Genomic DNA, 16,031 nt, shown 5'->3' on the forward strand with positions numbered 1-16,031 from the left:
TGAGGAACATGCACAAAATGCTGGAGGAAATCAGCAGGTCAGGCAGCATCTATGGAAAAGAATAGTCAATGTTTCTGGCTGAGACATGGATTGTACTCTTTTCCATAGATGCTGCCTGGCTTGCTGAGTTCCTCCAGCACTTTTTGTGTGTTGCTTGGATTTCCAGCATCTGCAGATATTCTCCGATTTGTGAGAAGCCTGAGGAGTTGGTTTTCTTTGTGGTTGTCTGGAATGTCATTGCATGCAACTAGTGTAATGCAATGCCACCGTTCCATGCTTCAATCTGATAACCCGTTACTCTTCTGCCTAATCTCTCCATTACACCATCACAGGTCTTCAAGATGTAGGATGATGAGTCGCCACAGATGCCAACAGATCAAAGGCATTTGACTGGGCTAAGGATCCGTTGCTCTGGTCATCAATCATAGCATACATCTTTTAATTTTTTTTATTTATTTATTAAATTTTGAAGAGAATTACATAAAATGAATAGACTATTAGAATAGTGAAAAATTAATATTGGCCCTCCCCCTCCCCTTAACCCTCCCCCCCTTAGATCCCTATCTGAAAAGAAAAAAAAAGAAAAACAAAAGAAAGAAAAAAGATAGAAAGATTGCCTGGATATCAGAGGATCCCCACATGCTCCATGGAGTTCAAGATAACTTTAGTTTTTATTTTCCCCAAATAACTTATAGTTTTATCTTCAAAGGACCTATATATTTAATCCTATCTTTTGTAGATAGGGGTGCCAAATTTTCAAAAATATATCATATTCATTTCTTAAATTATAAGTAATTTTTTCAAATGGAATGCAGCTATATATTTCATTATTCCAACGATCCATAGGTAAATATGAATCTGATTTCCAAGTAACTGCAATAGCTTTTTTGGCTACTGCCAATGCAATTTTTATAAATTTTTTCTGATATTTATTCAATTTAAGTTTCGGTATTATCCCTTCAATATCACCTAATAAAAATAATATTGGGCTATGTGGGAGTTGTATTCCAATAATTTGTTCCAGTAAGTCTTAAATTTATCCAAAAAGTTTAAATTTTAGAACAAGACCAAGTAGAATGTAAAAAGGTACCAATTTCTTGATTACATCGAAAACATTGGTCAGATAAAGCATACATCTTGAAAGCATTCTTTCGTTGCCCTTTAAGATACATTTTAACTAAGCATATTGTTGAACAAGATTTTGTGGCTAGACTGCTATTATAAACCTCTGTGCTTAAAGCATTCAAAGACGGCAAAGTTTCTTATTTTACCTCCCTGCAATGTTCTGAAGTGCAATCTAAAATCTTGGATGCCCAAGGAGGGGGAGGAGGATGTAGGGCTGTAACATGATCTTATATCTTAGAGTTCGAGCGTACCAAACAACACAACAACATTGCTGGTTGTCATGTCTCCCATGGAAACGGAAGAAAAAGGACCCAGCAAAGGAATTCCGCGCATCATTGGAGGACCAGTTGCCAGTAATAAATTCTGAAATACAAAGAGAAACAAGGAATGACCTGACATTGTCAAAAGTCTGTGCAAGTTCAGAGTAATCCTATGTTTCCAGAGTTCTCAGTGAGACAAGACTAACTGTCGGTATGTCAATGAATGCTGATGTGTGGATCTCATGTTGAGGTTCTCTTTAAACTGCATACCAAAGTGTTAGAAAATCTGCATGAAAGACACCTGGGTACAGTCAAGGTGTCAAGATGAAGACTCTCGCCGGGAATATACAGTATAGACAGATTGAAGACTTGACCAAAAGCTGTTCAGGGTGCCAAAAATTTCAAAGAGGACCACCACAGGCACAGTTGCACCTGTGGGAGTGGCCGTTGTCACCATGGGAAATATATATATTGACTTTGCTGGGCCATTCATGGGCTCCATATTTCTGATAACTGTGGATGCTCCTTTGAATTGGCCGGAAGTCAACCACTTCAGAAAAGGCTCTGATGATTATCTTGGCCAGAAGTAGCCTACTTGAACAAATTGTGAGTGACAACGGACCACAATACACATCAGAAGAGTTCAGACTATTCATGAAGAAAAATTGCATCAGGCACTTCAAGTCAGCTCCTCACTACCCAGCAATGAATAGGTTTGCTGTAAGGTTTATCCAAACCTTCATTAAAGCTATGGACAAGGAAGACAGTTTTCTACAGCACAGTGGACTATTACTTTCTTGTGTATCGGAACTCTGTTCGAGTGACGACAAATGGACCACCTGCAATGCTGTTCATGAGCAGGAATCTGAGATCTCACATAGACCTCCTGAAACCAGATCTACAGAGGGAAGTGCAGAATGAACAGTTCAGCCAGTTACCAAGTGAATCAGCAAGGAGCTTCAGGATTGGACAGGAAGTCCTGGTGTGTGGTTACCAAGAAGACAAATGGATACCCAGTAGGATAGCTACAAGAACTGGACCACCTATGTACACAGTGAATGTTGGAGATCATACATGTGGACTAGATACTGGATGCTCAACTGAAGAACAAACCTGAGTCGACTGCATCCAACAAGATGGACACATTACAACCACCAAACTTATCTATCGATGATGGTCATGTCACTAATAGTAATGTGACACTGCCAACCTGATGCTACTCCACAGATCCAGAAGCACTATACTGAAAGAAACAGAGTGCCATTTAAAAGACTGAACCTTTAGTATATAGTGAATTTAGTTATGGATCATTATTGTGAAAGCATGTTTATTTGAATATGGTTTGTGAAAGGGAAATTGAATATTCAGATTCAGATTCAGTTTATTGTCATTTAGAAACCACAAATGCAATGCAGTTAAAAAATGAGACAGTGCTTCTCCAGAATGATATCACAAAAGCACATGACAAAACAGACTACACCAGAAAATCCACGTAATGTTTGGCAATCCCCAATCCAGAGCCTGGAGAGGCTGCTGCATATTAATATCGCGCTACTGTCTTAGCACATTCCCCGGAAAGGAGCTCCAAATCCAACAGACAAAACAAGACCAAAAACTAAAGCTACAAGACCTGCACAAAACCACATTGTTACAACATATAGTTACAACAGTGCAAACAATAGCACAATCGATAAAAAGCAGACCATGGGCACAGTAAAAATAGTCCAAAAATGTTAAGGGACTATAAGTTCAAAAGAAATCACTACACAGTTTCCATAAGTCCCCAGGGTCCCGACAAACTTGCCATCCCATGCTGGCGGCAGAAGGGAATACCCCCACTATGGACTTCCACGGCGCCACCCGACTCAGCCTCGCAGACGCAGCACACAATGAAAGCTCCGTCGAACCCAGCCTCGCAGATGCAGCACACACTGAAAGCGACTTGACCGCAGTGGACTCCGAGTCCGTCGAACCTCTGAGCCGACGACCATCCCCTCCGGCGCAGCTTCTCCGAGCACCATCCTCTGCCGAGCGGATTAAGATGGCCCCGCCAACGGCCATCGGCAACACGGCAACAGGACTGGGGGCCTATTCTTCCTAGCAGAGTCCTGGATCTCACAACAGCAGCAGCAACAAAGAAGGTCTTCCTGGAGATTTCCCGATGTTCCTCCGTGCTCCCATGTCCGTTTTCAATCGATTATGATTGCGCACAGCACCCCACTTCACAAATAACAGATAATCAGCTCCAGAATGGCTGCTGCAAGCTGCGTCGCACCACCATCTTGGAAATATACAGATTTGTGTTACATTAATCTAAAGAGGGAGGAAGTGTAGTGTATGGATCAATTTCTTTTAGATCTATGACTCTTCTTAGCACTACGTATGGGCTGATAACTTACCTATACTCATTGATTTGTTGTCTACGCATGTGTATTGATCTGCTCTCTCTGTCTTGCTGCAGTGTGAATACACCAGTTAAAGCCACCTCCCGCATGTGTACTTTTATTTAATTGATACGTAGTTGCACAGACACAACATGAAGCATCACTGCAGGTTAAATCAATGAAGAAAGAAAAGTGAGGGTATGTGACTCCATTGTCCTCTTTATACTTTGAACCTTAAGAAATCCAATTCCCTTGCAAAGAATGTGACAGTTTTTCAACAATAGAACTAATACCGTGGCTAGTGTCTAAATAAGCTAAGCCAGGCAAATAACCACTTTGCTTTTGCTGAAAGCAGCTCCATTAAAAGATCCCAAGTTCTCTTAACTACCAAGTTACCCTTATTTGGAACTTTTGGAAAGACATTCAACTTCTTGAAAAGTGAGCTTTCTATTACCGCCAGCGTGTCATAACATTCATCAAGCTTGTCCCAGATCATTCTTAAAGCTGCAGCTGGATTGCCTATATGAACTGCTCTAAAGTGCCTAACATAGTTTGAAGATTCCATACAAAGCCATTTTGACAGCAGGTCCAATTCCTCACCAGTAGTAAGATCCATGTCTTTGATTGTATTATTAAAAGACAACTTCCATACTCTATAACTTTCTGGATGGTCATCAAACTGTGATAAACTGATGCTCATGGCTCTTTGTGTGCCAGATACTTTGCTATATTCATCGTGACTGAGGGCTCTGGATGGCCTACTGGTAAACTACCCTTGTACTGAGGTATGTAAACCTTGGCTGCCAATGTGGATCATTACTGTCAAATCTTGGCTTTGAATCCTCTTTCTTAGTGGTAGGGGAATGCCTTTTTTTGGTGTTGGACAGGTCAGTAAGAGTTCTGTAACCAATGTGAAGGATTAACTATTTCTGAGCTTTGCTGCAAGCAGCTTAATGGGGAGGAGACCACTGCTGGCTGATTGCCTGGTATTATTACCAGGTGGCTTTTCTACTATACAGCTCCTTACCCTCTTGCTCTGCTGCTGCCTCTAATATCACTGCTTGGGTGATAGCAGCTGCAGCCTCTTTTTGAAGATGCAGGGCATCCAAATTAACCTCTATCCATGCTTTGTCTGATTTAATGGCTATCTCCCACTCTGCAAATGCAGCACATGGTTGTGCAGTCTCTGCCTTCACTCTGGCTCTTGTTGCTGCTGTGCCAACTGACAATCTGATGATTGCAATGAGCTACAGTCAATCTGTCTGGTGAGCTTTGTCTCTCCTGTGATGTTGTGTATTTTACATACCGCTCATCCTTAATGCTTGTTATTTACTATCATCGACTGTAGGCTGTTTGGCCAGCTGCGTTATCTTTTTACTGGATTACTCTGCTTTTGTGTGAATTAGGAAGTACACAATTCAGCAGTAATCCAAATTCCAGTCAAATGAAAACAGGAATCAGGATATAGCTTTCAAATTCTGAGCAGCGTGCACACATGCAATTGAGTAAGAGTAAACCTGAGAATGAATCAGAAAAGTACAGTAAGTACTTAATGATTAAGCCACACATTCATAAGGAATTTGGAATACATGAAGCTACACTTACATGTAAAATGTCCAAAATTATACAAAGCATGAATAAGCAAAGTGTTAAAGTATCTGAAAAGATCAATATCATTAAATTACCAAGGCTGATTGCTGATTATTCTGATCATTGGGAATAAACTTTCACATAATACTAACACAAAATATTGCTCAGATAGCATTCTCCTTTATGAATGAAGCAAAACTTACAATGATTTACAATGGTGCAAACAAAAGAAAGGTAACACGGGATTGTGTCAATATGGCTGTTTTCCTCACATGATTCAACTGAATTTCAAATTTAAATGCGGCAGTGCCACCAGAATTAAAGTGGACAACACAGTTAAATAAAAGTCGGCAGGGCCATATTTCAGTGTAAAAGTCTGAACAGAGAGCATTCTAACTGGCTGCATCACCATCTGGTATGGAGGGGCCACTACACAAGCTTCAAAAAAGCAATGGAAAATTGTAAACTCAGCCAACTCCTTCATGGGCACTAGCCTCCCCAGCATTGAGGGCTCCTCCAAAAGGCAAAACCTCAAAAAGACGGCATCAGTCATTAAAGACCCCATCACCTAGGGCAGGGGTCAGCAACCTTTACCACTGAAAGAGCCACTTGGACCCGTTTCCCACAGAAAAGAAAACACTGGGAGCCGCAAAACCCGTTTGACATTTAAAATGAAATAACACTGCATACAACGTTTTTTTTGCCTTTATGCTATGTATAAACAAACTATAATGTGTTGCATTTATGAAATTGATGAACTCCTGCAGAGAAAACGAAATTACATTTCTGCATGCAACAAAAACATTTTGAACTCCGAAAAAAAGACGTTGGGTTGAAAGTTACTTTTAAGTAAAATATTCAATGTCTATTTGAGTCCTTCTTGTATTTATGAAAAACGCCGAACTTAAATTTTCCGCCAGCAGCAAACCAAAAATAACGTCAGCCAGCTGTCATCCTGAAAAATGAAAGGACTATTTCACTGAACAATGAAAAAATATGAATATAAGTAAAATAATAGGCAATTAAAATATTTATCATACTTGGTTAATGGGATTTCTGCTCCTGGACCTCAGCGCACAGCGTCTGCACATCAGGGCTGTATGATGTCACCTTCATCTTTACACAGGATCGCAAGCTGTCATCTGTGAGGTTTTCAATATCACTCCATTTGTGTTTCTGAGCAAGAACGGCCTTCTGACGGGCAACATCTTCAAGGTCTGCTGTCAAGCGTCTAAACTTGGACACCCATATGTCTTTGTCGGCTATGTCGGCCAGTTCCATCTCAAGATCAGGTTGACTCACACCTGCCAATGCAGTCGTATTCAGTAGGGAAGGATCGATGCTTAAGGGAGTGACCGGGAAGGATAATGTGTTTTTTTCCTCTCTGAACTCACAGAAGCGTTTCCCAAACGATGTTTGCATTGCGATGATTGCAGAATGTAAATACTCCGAAATTATCATGTCGTGACCTTGTTTGAACTCTCTCAAATTGGGGAAGTGAGACAAAGTGCCTTTCTGTAAATCTCTGGCAAGCACTGTCAACTTGCGCTCGAATGCCAAAACATCCTCCAACATGTGCAGGGCTGTGCGTCCTTTCCCCTGAAGAGCTGTGTTCAGCGTGTTCAGGTGCGCTGTCATGTCTACCATGAAGTGTAGCTTTTCCAGCCACTCTGGCTGTTCCAGCTCAGGAAAGGTGAGCCCTTTGCTGCCCAGGAAAGTTTTCACTTCTTCCAGACACGCGACAAAGCGTTTCAGCACCTTCCGTCTGGACAGCCAGCGATAAAAACACGTTGTAGCGGTGTCAGTAAACTGCAGTCAAAGATAGCTTTATTCGAACTAAACAGCCTTGCTTTTAAGCCTCCCTCAACCCAGCCCCCATGGACGCAGATGCTGCAAAAGACGCGTACTCACAAACCCCCGTAGGCTATCTCCCTTAGCCGGAATGCTGGCTAATTGTGAGCCGTTTCGGATGTGGCAGGAAATGTGTCGCTACACTTAGGTTGTACAAGATCACCATAATTACATTTCAAAAGCTAACAAACTAACATAAAATACATTTTAATTAAATACTGACCAATTATTTCCCAAAGCCACAGGGAGCCGCAGCACAGAGGTGAAAGAGCCACAAATGGCTCGGGAGCCGCAGGTTGCCGACCCCCGACCTAGGGCATGCCCTTTTCTCATTGCTATCATCAAGGAGGAGGTACAGTAGCCAGAAGGCACACAACATTTCATGAACAGCTTCTTCCTCTCTGCCATCAGATTTCTGAGGACAATGAACCCTTTCATACCACCTCACTATTTTTTTCTTTTTTGCGCACTTTTTTGCACTACTTATTTAACTTAATTTTAATATATATTTCTTATTGTAATTTATAGTTTATTGTAACTTATATTATGTGTTACAATGCACTCCTGATGCAAAACAACAAATTTCATGATTTCTGCCAGTGGTATTAAGGACCTGATTCTGTTTGTATTTCTGATTCTGGAAAGAAAGGAGATAGCCAGTATAATAGGATGAAGGGGAAGGAGTAGAGGAAGGGCCTGAGTGTCCATCTCCCTTCATCGATGCTGCCTGACCCATTGAGGTCCTCCATCTTCCTTTGTGTTGCTCCAGGTTCCAGCATCTGCAGATTTTTGTGCCTCCTTTAGAATCTCAAAATACTTTAATGCCATTTAAATACTTCCTGAAATTTGATTACTTGTGTGATACACTAAACATAACAACCATTTGCATGCAGAAAGATCCCATAGCACTTAAATGATTAGATGGTCCATTTGAGTGGTATAGATGAAGGATAATTATTGGCCAGAGCATTGGGGAAGATATTCCTCTATTTCTTTGAAAAAATACTGTGAATTTTTAACATACTAACAAAAGATCAAATGGAGTATTTATTTGGCTTCCCATGTGATTAGATGGTATCTCTGACAGTATGACATTCCCTCAGTGCTGTAGTTCTATGTAGATGCATTACGGTTTGGTATGTCAACTGCTCTGCACAAGATCACAAGAAACTGCAGAGAGTTGTGGACACAGCTCAGCACATCATCGAAATCAGATTTACCTCTGTCTATACTTCTTGTTTCCTCGGTAAAGTAGACAGCATAATCAAAGACCCCAGCCATCCTGGGCATTCTCTCCTCTCTCCTCCTGCATTGGGCATTGGGCATACAAAAACCTGAAAAAATGCCCAACCGGGCTCATAGATAGCTTCTATTCTACTGTTAGCAGGCACTTGAAAGACTTCTTGCATGATGAGAAGGACGCTTGATCTTGCAATCTACCTCATTTATTGTATACATGCGCTGCATTGTCTCTGATGGGTGGTGATCACTCATGTTGGTTCAGGGCAAGTAGTGTGTGTACTCCAACAAGATGTTTGTGTTTGGATTAAGATTTATTTGTCACAGGTACATTAACACCTACAGTGGAATGTGTCATATGTGTCAAATCAAATCGATGATGGTGTGAGGCAAGTTTTGCCATGCTTCTGGGGCCAACATTGCATGCCCATAACTCACTAACCCTAACCTGTACACCTAACCTAACCTGAAACTCATGGGGTTATGGGGAGAATGTACAACCTCCTTACAGACAATGGCAGTAATCAAATCTGGATCGTAAAGCTGGTGCTGTAAAGCATTGGATTAACTGCTATGGTACCATGTTACCCAGGCTTAGTCCTGCTGGTCAAGCTCCAGCACAGAATCCCATCCAGGAGAAGATATCTTTGCTTAATGTCCCAAGCCCAGCATTCTTACTGTTGTGGCAATGGTTGGGTCTTACATGGAAAAATTGACATCTGCTTTGGATGGGGTTCAGAGTGGTTGGGTCAGGCCCAGAACAAGCCACAGTTTGTATTACATGTCATATGATAACACTCACATTGAAATCAGTTTCTGAAATTAGTTCATTCCCTGTTTAACTTAGAATGAATGTATTCTCCCAGGTATTTATTCCCATGTTTACTGTAAGAACTTTATATGTTCTCCTCGTGACCCCTTAGGTTCCTCCAGGTACTCCAGTTACTAACTACATTCTGAGATGTATGGGTTAAGGTTAGTAAGTTGTGAGCATGTTATGCTAGCACTGGAAGCGTAGTGACACTGTGGGCTTCTCCTCGCACATTCTTGGACTGTGCATTTCACTGTATGTTTCAATGTTTCGATCTACATGCAACAAACAAATAAAGCTAATCATAAATGCAAAAGATTCTGCTAGTGCTGGAAACCCAGAGCAACACACACAAAACTCTGGAGCAACTCAGCAAGTCTGGCAGCTTTTATGGAAAGGGATCAACAGTCCACAAAATGCAGGAGCAACTCATGAAGTTCAGATGAAGGGTCTAGGTCTGATATGTAAGTTGTCTATTCCTCTCCATAGAAGCTGCCTGATCTGCTGAGTTTATCCAGCATTTTGTGTGTGTTGCTCTGGATTTAGAGCATCTGCAGAATCTCTTGTGTTTAAGGCTACGTATTCTGCAGCAGACGGAACTGTCCCTAATTTTACAATGGTTTGGATGCTTATTGAGAAGTGTCAAAGATGCTGATGTATAAAGTGTTTTGATAAAAGTTCATTGATATTGCACTTTCAGGATGTAGAATGTCTCAATTAATGTTAGAGGTACTGGAGGAAATCTCCATAGATGCTGCCTGACTTGCTGAGTTCCTATATGTTTTATATGTTATAACCACATAACAATTACAGCATAGAAACAGGCCATCTTGGCCCTTCTAGTTCATGCAGAACGCTTACTCTCATCTAGTCCCACTGACTGGCACAGCCAATAGCCCTCTATTCCTTTCCTGTCTATATACCTATCCAATTTTTAAAAAAATGATAATATTGAACCTGCCTCTACCACTTCTACTGGAAGCTCGTTCCACACAGCTACCACTCTCTAAGTAAAGAAGTTCCCCCTCGTGTTACCCCTAAACTTTTGCCCCTTAATTCTCAACTCATGTCCTCTTGTTTGAATCTCCCCTACTCTCACTGGAAAAAGCATATCCACGTCAACTCTATCTATCCCCCTCATAATTTTAAATACCTCTATCAAGTCCTCCCTCAACCTTCTACACTCCAAAGGATAAAGACTTATTCTAAACAAAGAATTGCTCTAAAGTATAAGTATAAAGTGTTGCTCTAAATAATGTTTATCCTGAGTTGAGAATCAGTCTCCTACACAACCCTAGTGATCAATGACTGTTGTTATGTCTCATAATCCCTTTGCTGTCGGATGCTGATGCAGGTGAGGAGGAGAAGACCTTATGTAGTGTGACAGCAAATGGTGTGTATCCAATGATATTCATCTCAGATGCTCGGTGCCTCGGGAGCATCAGTGGCATCAGCAAACAACAGCTTTGGCGACTCTTCTCACTTGAGCTGCTCAACGAGTACCTACAGCGGGATCCCACTGAGGGCGAACTCATGTACCGGGTGCCAACCAGACACAGGTGAGGAAACATCCAAAATACTTGAAGTAATGCAAAGCTGATCAAGGACACTAAAGTTCATATTCTCCTTATTTATTTAATTATTTATGCGTGTTTGTACTTCTTTTGCACATTGGTCGCTTGTCAGTCTTTGTGTAGTTTTTCATTGATTCTGTTGTATTTCTTTGTTCTACCATGAATACCTGCAAGAAAATGAATCTGAGGGTTGTATATGGTTATGTATACGCACTTTGATAATAAAATTACTTTGAATTTTGAAAACTAAGGAAGGCTTGAAAGCAGTCCCAGAAGGCACATAAAATCATTTGGGATTATCATGCTGCTGTAGACAGCTTGAGAACATCTTTACCTACTTATAGAGCACTTCAGCACTGAACTAGGCTTTTTTGCCCATCTCGTCCACGCTGACTTGATCTGCTACCTAGTCCCACCTCCCAGCACCCAGACTATATCCCTCCAACCACATCCCCCATCCATGTACCTATCCAAACTTCTCTTAAATGTTCCAATCCAACCTGCATCTACCACTTATACTGGCAGCTCGTACCACACTCTCACCACCCTCAGATTCTCTGTAAGTATTTCACCTTTCACCTAAGCCTATGACCTCTAGTTTGTTTTTAATTTTAAAGATACAGCATGTTTACAGACCCTTTGTTCCCTATGAGCTTGCCTTCCCCCTCCCTATTACACCAATGTGACCAATTAACCTACCAACCAGTACATCTTTGAAATGTGGGAAAAGACTGGAGCACCTGGAGGAAACCCACATTGTCACAGGGAGAATGCGCAAACTCCTTACAGAGGACAATGGAATTGAACACGGGTTGCTGGCACAGACATACAGTTACACTAATTACTTCACTACCGTGCTGACCAAAGTGATGGGATAAAGCCTGCTGGCATTTGCCCTATCTATATCCTCATTTTCCTGTGCTCTAGGGAATACCCTGGTCTTTGTGTAGCTCCACACTCACCAATGAGATCGATTCTAAAACTGACTCTTTCCTACACCCCGCACTTCCCGTTTCTACCTCCTACTCAAGATCCACAAACCTGCCTGTCCAGGTAGACCCATTGTCTCAGCTTGCTCCTGCCCCACCGAACTCGTTTCTGCATACCTTGACACTGTTTTATCCCCCCCTTGTTCAATCCCTTCCCACCTATGTTCGTGACACTTGTCACGCTTTGAATTTTGAATTTTTTCAATGATTTTAAGTTCCCTGGCCCCCACCGCCTTATTTTCACCATGGACATCCAGTCCCTATATACCCCTATTCCCACCAGGACGGTCTCAAAACTCTTCGCTTCTTTTTGGATTCCAGACCTAACCAATTCCCCTCTACCACCACTCTCCTCTGTCTAGCGGAATTAGTTCTCACTCTCAATAATTTTTCCTTTGGCTCCTCCCACTTTCTCTAAACCAAAGGTGTAGCCATGGGCACCCGCATGGGTCCCAGTTATGCCTGCCTTTTTGTTGGCTTTGTGGAACAGTCCATGTTCCAAGCCTATACGGGTATCCGTCCCCCTCTTTTCCTTCGCTACATCGATGACTGCATTGGAGCTGCCTCCTGCACGCATGCTGAGCTCGTTGACTTTACCTCCAACTTTCACCCTGTCCTCAAATTTACCTGGTCCATTTCTGACACCTCCCTCCCCTTTCTTGATCTTTCTATCTCCATCTCTGGGGATGGCCTATCTACTGATATCTACTATAAACCTACAGACTCTCACAGCTACCTGGACTATTCCTCTTCCCACCCTGTCTCTTACAAAAATGCTATCCCCTTCTCACAACTACTCTGTCTCCGCCACATCTGCTCTCAGGATGAGGATTTTCATTTCAGGATGAAGGAGATGTCTTCCTTTTTTAAACAAAGAGGCTTCCCTTCTTCCACCATCAACTCTGCTCTCAAATGCATCTCTCCCATTTCCCGCACATCTGCCCTCACCTCATCTGCCTACCACCCCACTCGGGATAGGGTCCCCCTTGTCCTCACCTACCACCCCACCAGCCTTTGGATCCAACGTATAATTCTCCGTAACTTCCACCACCTCCAACAGGATCCCACTACCAAGCACATCTTTCCCTCCCCCCCACTTTCTGCTTTCTGCAAGGATTGCTCCCTACGTGACTCCCTTGTCCATTCGTCCCCCCCATCCCTTCCCACCAATCTCCCTCCTGGCACTTATCCTTGCAAGCGGAACAAGTGCTACATCTGCCCTTACACTTCCTCCCTCACCACCATTCAGGGTCCCAGACAGTCCTTCCAGTTGAGGTGACACTTCACCTGTGAGTCAGCTGGTGTGGTATACTGCATCCAGTGCTCCCGGTGTGGCCTTTTATATATTGGTGAGACCCGACGCAGACTGGGAGACCGTTTCACTGAACGCCTATGCTCTGTCCACCAGAGAAAGCAGAATCTCCCAGTGGCCACACATTTTAATTCCACGTCCCATTCCCATTCTGATATGTCTATCCATGGCCTCCTCTGCTGTCAAGATGAAGCCAGGTTGGAGGAACAACACCTTATATACCAGCTGGGTAGCCTCCAACCTGATGGCATGAACATTGACTTCTCTAACTTCCGTTATTGACCCTCCTCCCCTTCTTACCCCATCCCTGATATATTTAGTTTCCCCCCCCCTTCTTTTTTCCCTTTCTCTCTCTGCCTGTTCTCCATCTCCCTCTGGTGCTCCCCTTTCTTTCTCCCTAGGCCTCCCGTCCCATGATCCTTTCCCTTCTCTAGCTCTGTATCACTTTTGCCAATCACCTGTCTGGCTCTCAGCTTCACCCCACCCCCTCCAGTCTTCTCCTATCATTTTGCATTTCCCTCTCCCCCTGCTACTTTCAAATCTCTTACTATCTTTCCTTTCAGTTAGTCCTGACGAAGGGTCTTGGCCCGAATCGTCGACAGCACTTCTCCCTATACATGCTGCCTGGCCTGCTGCATTCCACCAAAATTTTGTGTGTGTTGCTTGAATTTCCAGCATCTGCAGATTTCCTCGTGTTTACCTCTTTAAAAAATCGCCTGGTGGGTAAAAAAGTTCAACTAGAGATGGTCTTGCCAGGACCTTTCACATCAATTAAAGGAAGGTAAATTTTGTTTTTTTATTTATTATTTTTTTATTGAGGTATTGCATTGAAATGCTGCTCAGCTATTTCCCCCGATTGATTCTAGTCTAATCATGGGACAACTTACAGTGACCAATTAACCTACCAACCAGTACCTCTTTGGACTGTGGAAGGGAATCGGAGCACCCGGAGGAAACACACATGGTGAAGGGGAGAACATACAAGCTCCTTACAGGCAGCATCTGGATTGAAAAAGTGAAATGCATCATTTTGCTTCAGCGACCAAAACCGGAACAACTGGAGGAAGCTCATGGTCACGGGAAGAATGTACAAGCTCCTTACAAACAGCAGCGGAAATTGAACCTTGATTGGTGATCGCTAGTGCTGTAAAACTCTGCCATCTTCATCATATATAAAAAACACTAGATGCTTTTTCACTTAGATCATATTTCTTCCCCATTCTGATGCTTGATTTGAAGAATAACAGAAGTACTTGATCATGTCTTCATGCTTTTATGAATTTTATGCAAGTTGCTGCCACTCGATTGGCTGATTGTCTGCATTAATGAGCCGGTGTACAGGTGGATTGAATAAAGTGGGCGCTTGTGTTTATCCAGCTTTTTCAAATAGTGGGCCAAATACTGCATGTGCAGGTTGTATGAGCTTATCTAGTTGATCTCTTTTTTAATATTCTGTGTTCTGCTCAGATATAATTTCCATTATATCTTCCATATTGACCCCAGAACTAGCCAATGACAGGACTGCAAACTCCAGACCTTGAACTCCAGACTCACCTGTAATTTGTGACAAAAGTCCTTGGGAAACATTTAACATGAGCAGGAAAAGAACTTTAGAATTTAATTCAGCAGTTTTACATCTTCCATTTCTGCTGCTTGATTGATACTATATTAACAAAAATCATAGTTAAAAGGAAGCCTGCATTAGATTACTTAGAATTTGATACCCAACAATTATTCAAAGACTTGAAGAAAGATATCAGATTGAAAAAGTGACTATCTCCATCTCCTGAAATACTCCCTGAACAGCTGAATACTTGCAACGGATTATTTCTTGCGTAACATGCAAATATATCAAATTCTAAAACATAATGCGGAGGTTGCGGGCAAGATGTCTCACACATTGGTTTATTATTGTTGCTTGCGCTGAGATACAGTGAAAACCTTTGTCTTGCATGCCTTCCATACAGATCATTTTGTTACAAAATTGAGGTAATGCATGGGAAATCAGTAACAGAATGCTCAATAAAGTGTTACAGCTACAGAGAAAGTTCAGTGCAGGCAGACAATAAGGTACCTCTTGTGAGACCTCTTGTGAGGTCAAGAGTCCATTTTATACTGGAGATATGTTCAATAGTCTTATAGCAGCAGGGTAGAAGCTGCTCTTGAGCCTGGTGTTAAAGTGTTTTCAGGTGTTTGTATCTTGTGCTCATGCGAAAAAGGAGAATCTTCAGAGTGGGAAGGGTCTTTGATTATGTTGATTGCTTTAGCAAGGCAATGAGAAGTGTAGAGAATGTCCATGGAGGGGGAGGGATGGGGCTGGTTTCCATGATGTGCTGAGGTATATCCACAACTCCTTGCAGTTTCTTAGGGTTCTGGTCAGAGCAGTAGCTGTACCAAACCATGATGCATCTGAGTTTGTCACAACTGTAGACACTGGGCACTCATCCAGGCAGCTGAAAAAAATGGCAATCATGTACGTGGGAACACACACACATTCTAGTCAATTAGCATTTCTTTATAATTGTATTTAACTCTGTAAATTTTGCTTCAGTCTTGTCAAGAATTGATTGAAGCACAGCAACAATAATGCTCCCAGCTTTCCTTAATCCATGTTCAGGGAAAAAAGGTGAATTAAATAGACACTGTTTAAGGGGACATATTAATTTAGTTCTAGGTTACTATTTTCAAGCTGCAGTGATGGCACTTGTTTTTAGTGAGAGAGTGTTTAGTTAGCGGCCCTTTTAGCCGAGTGTTTGTTATGTTTCTTTTGTTCTGTACAGTACTTATTAAAACTCAATGAACTTTTCATTCTGGGTCTCTATCTCTTCCTCTGCACTTGAGCCATCATTGATCTCTGGTGAGAATTGGATGCTTTCTGTGGTGCATGAATAAAGAT

General features: G+C 42.1%; 1 protein-coding gene across 4 annotated transcripts in view; it reads left to right on the forward strand.

The window, feature by feature from the left end:
• cfap65 (cilia and flagella associated protein 65) overlaps nt 1-16,031 on the forward strand; it is a 210,152-nt gene that overhangs the window by 128,366 nt on the left and 65,755 nt on the right. For all 4 annotated transcript variants that reach the window (XM_059967610.1, XM_059967611.1, XM_059967612.1 and 1 more), the window contains exon 18: nt 10,615-10,819. In XM_059967610.1, coding sequence (XP_059823593.1) covers nt 10,615-10,819 — 205 coding nt within the window. The remainder of the gene's footprint in view (nt 1-10,614; nt 10,820-16,031) is intronic.

This window comes from Hypanus sabinus, chromosome 4 (assembly GCF_030144855.1).
Source record: "Hypanus sabinus isolate sHypSab1 chromosome 4, sHypSab1.hap1, whole genome shotgun sequence".
In the NCBI taxonomy this organism is placed as follows: Eukaryota; Metazoa; Chordata; class Chondrichthyes; order Myliobatiformes; family Dasyatidae; genus Hypanus; species Hypanus sabinus.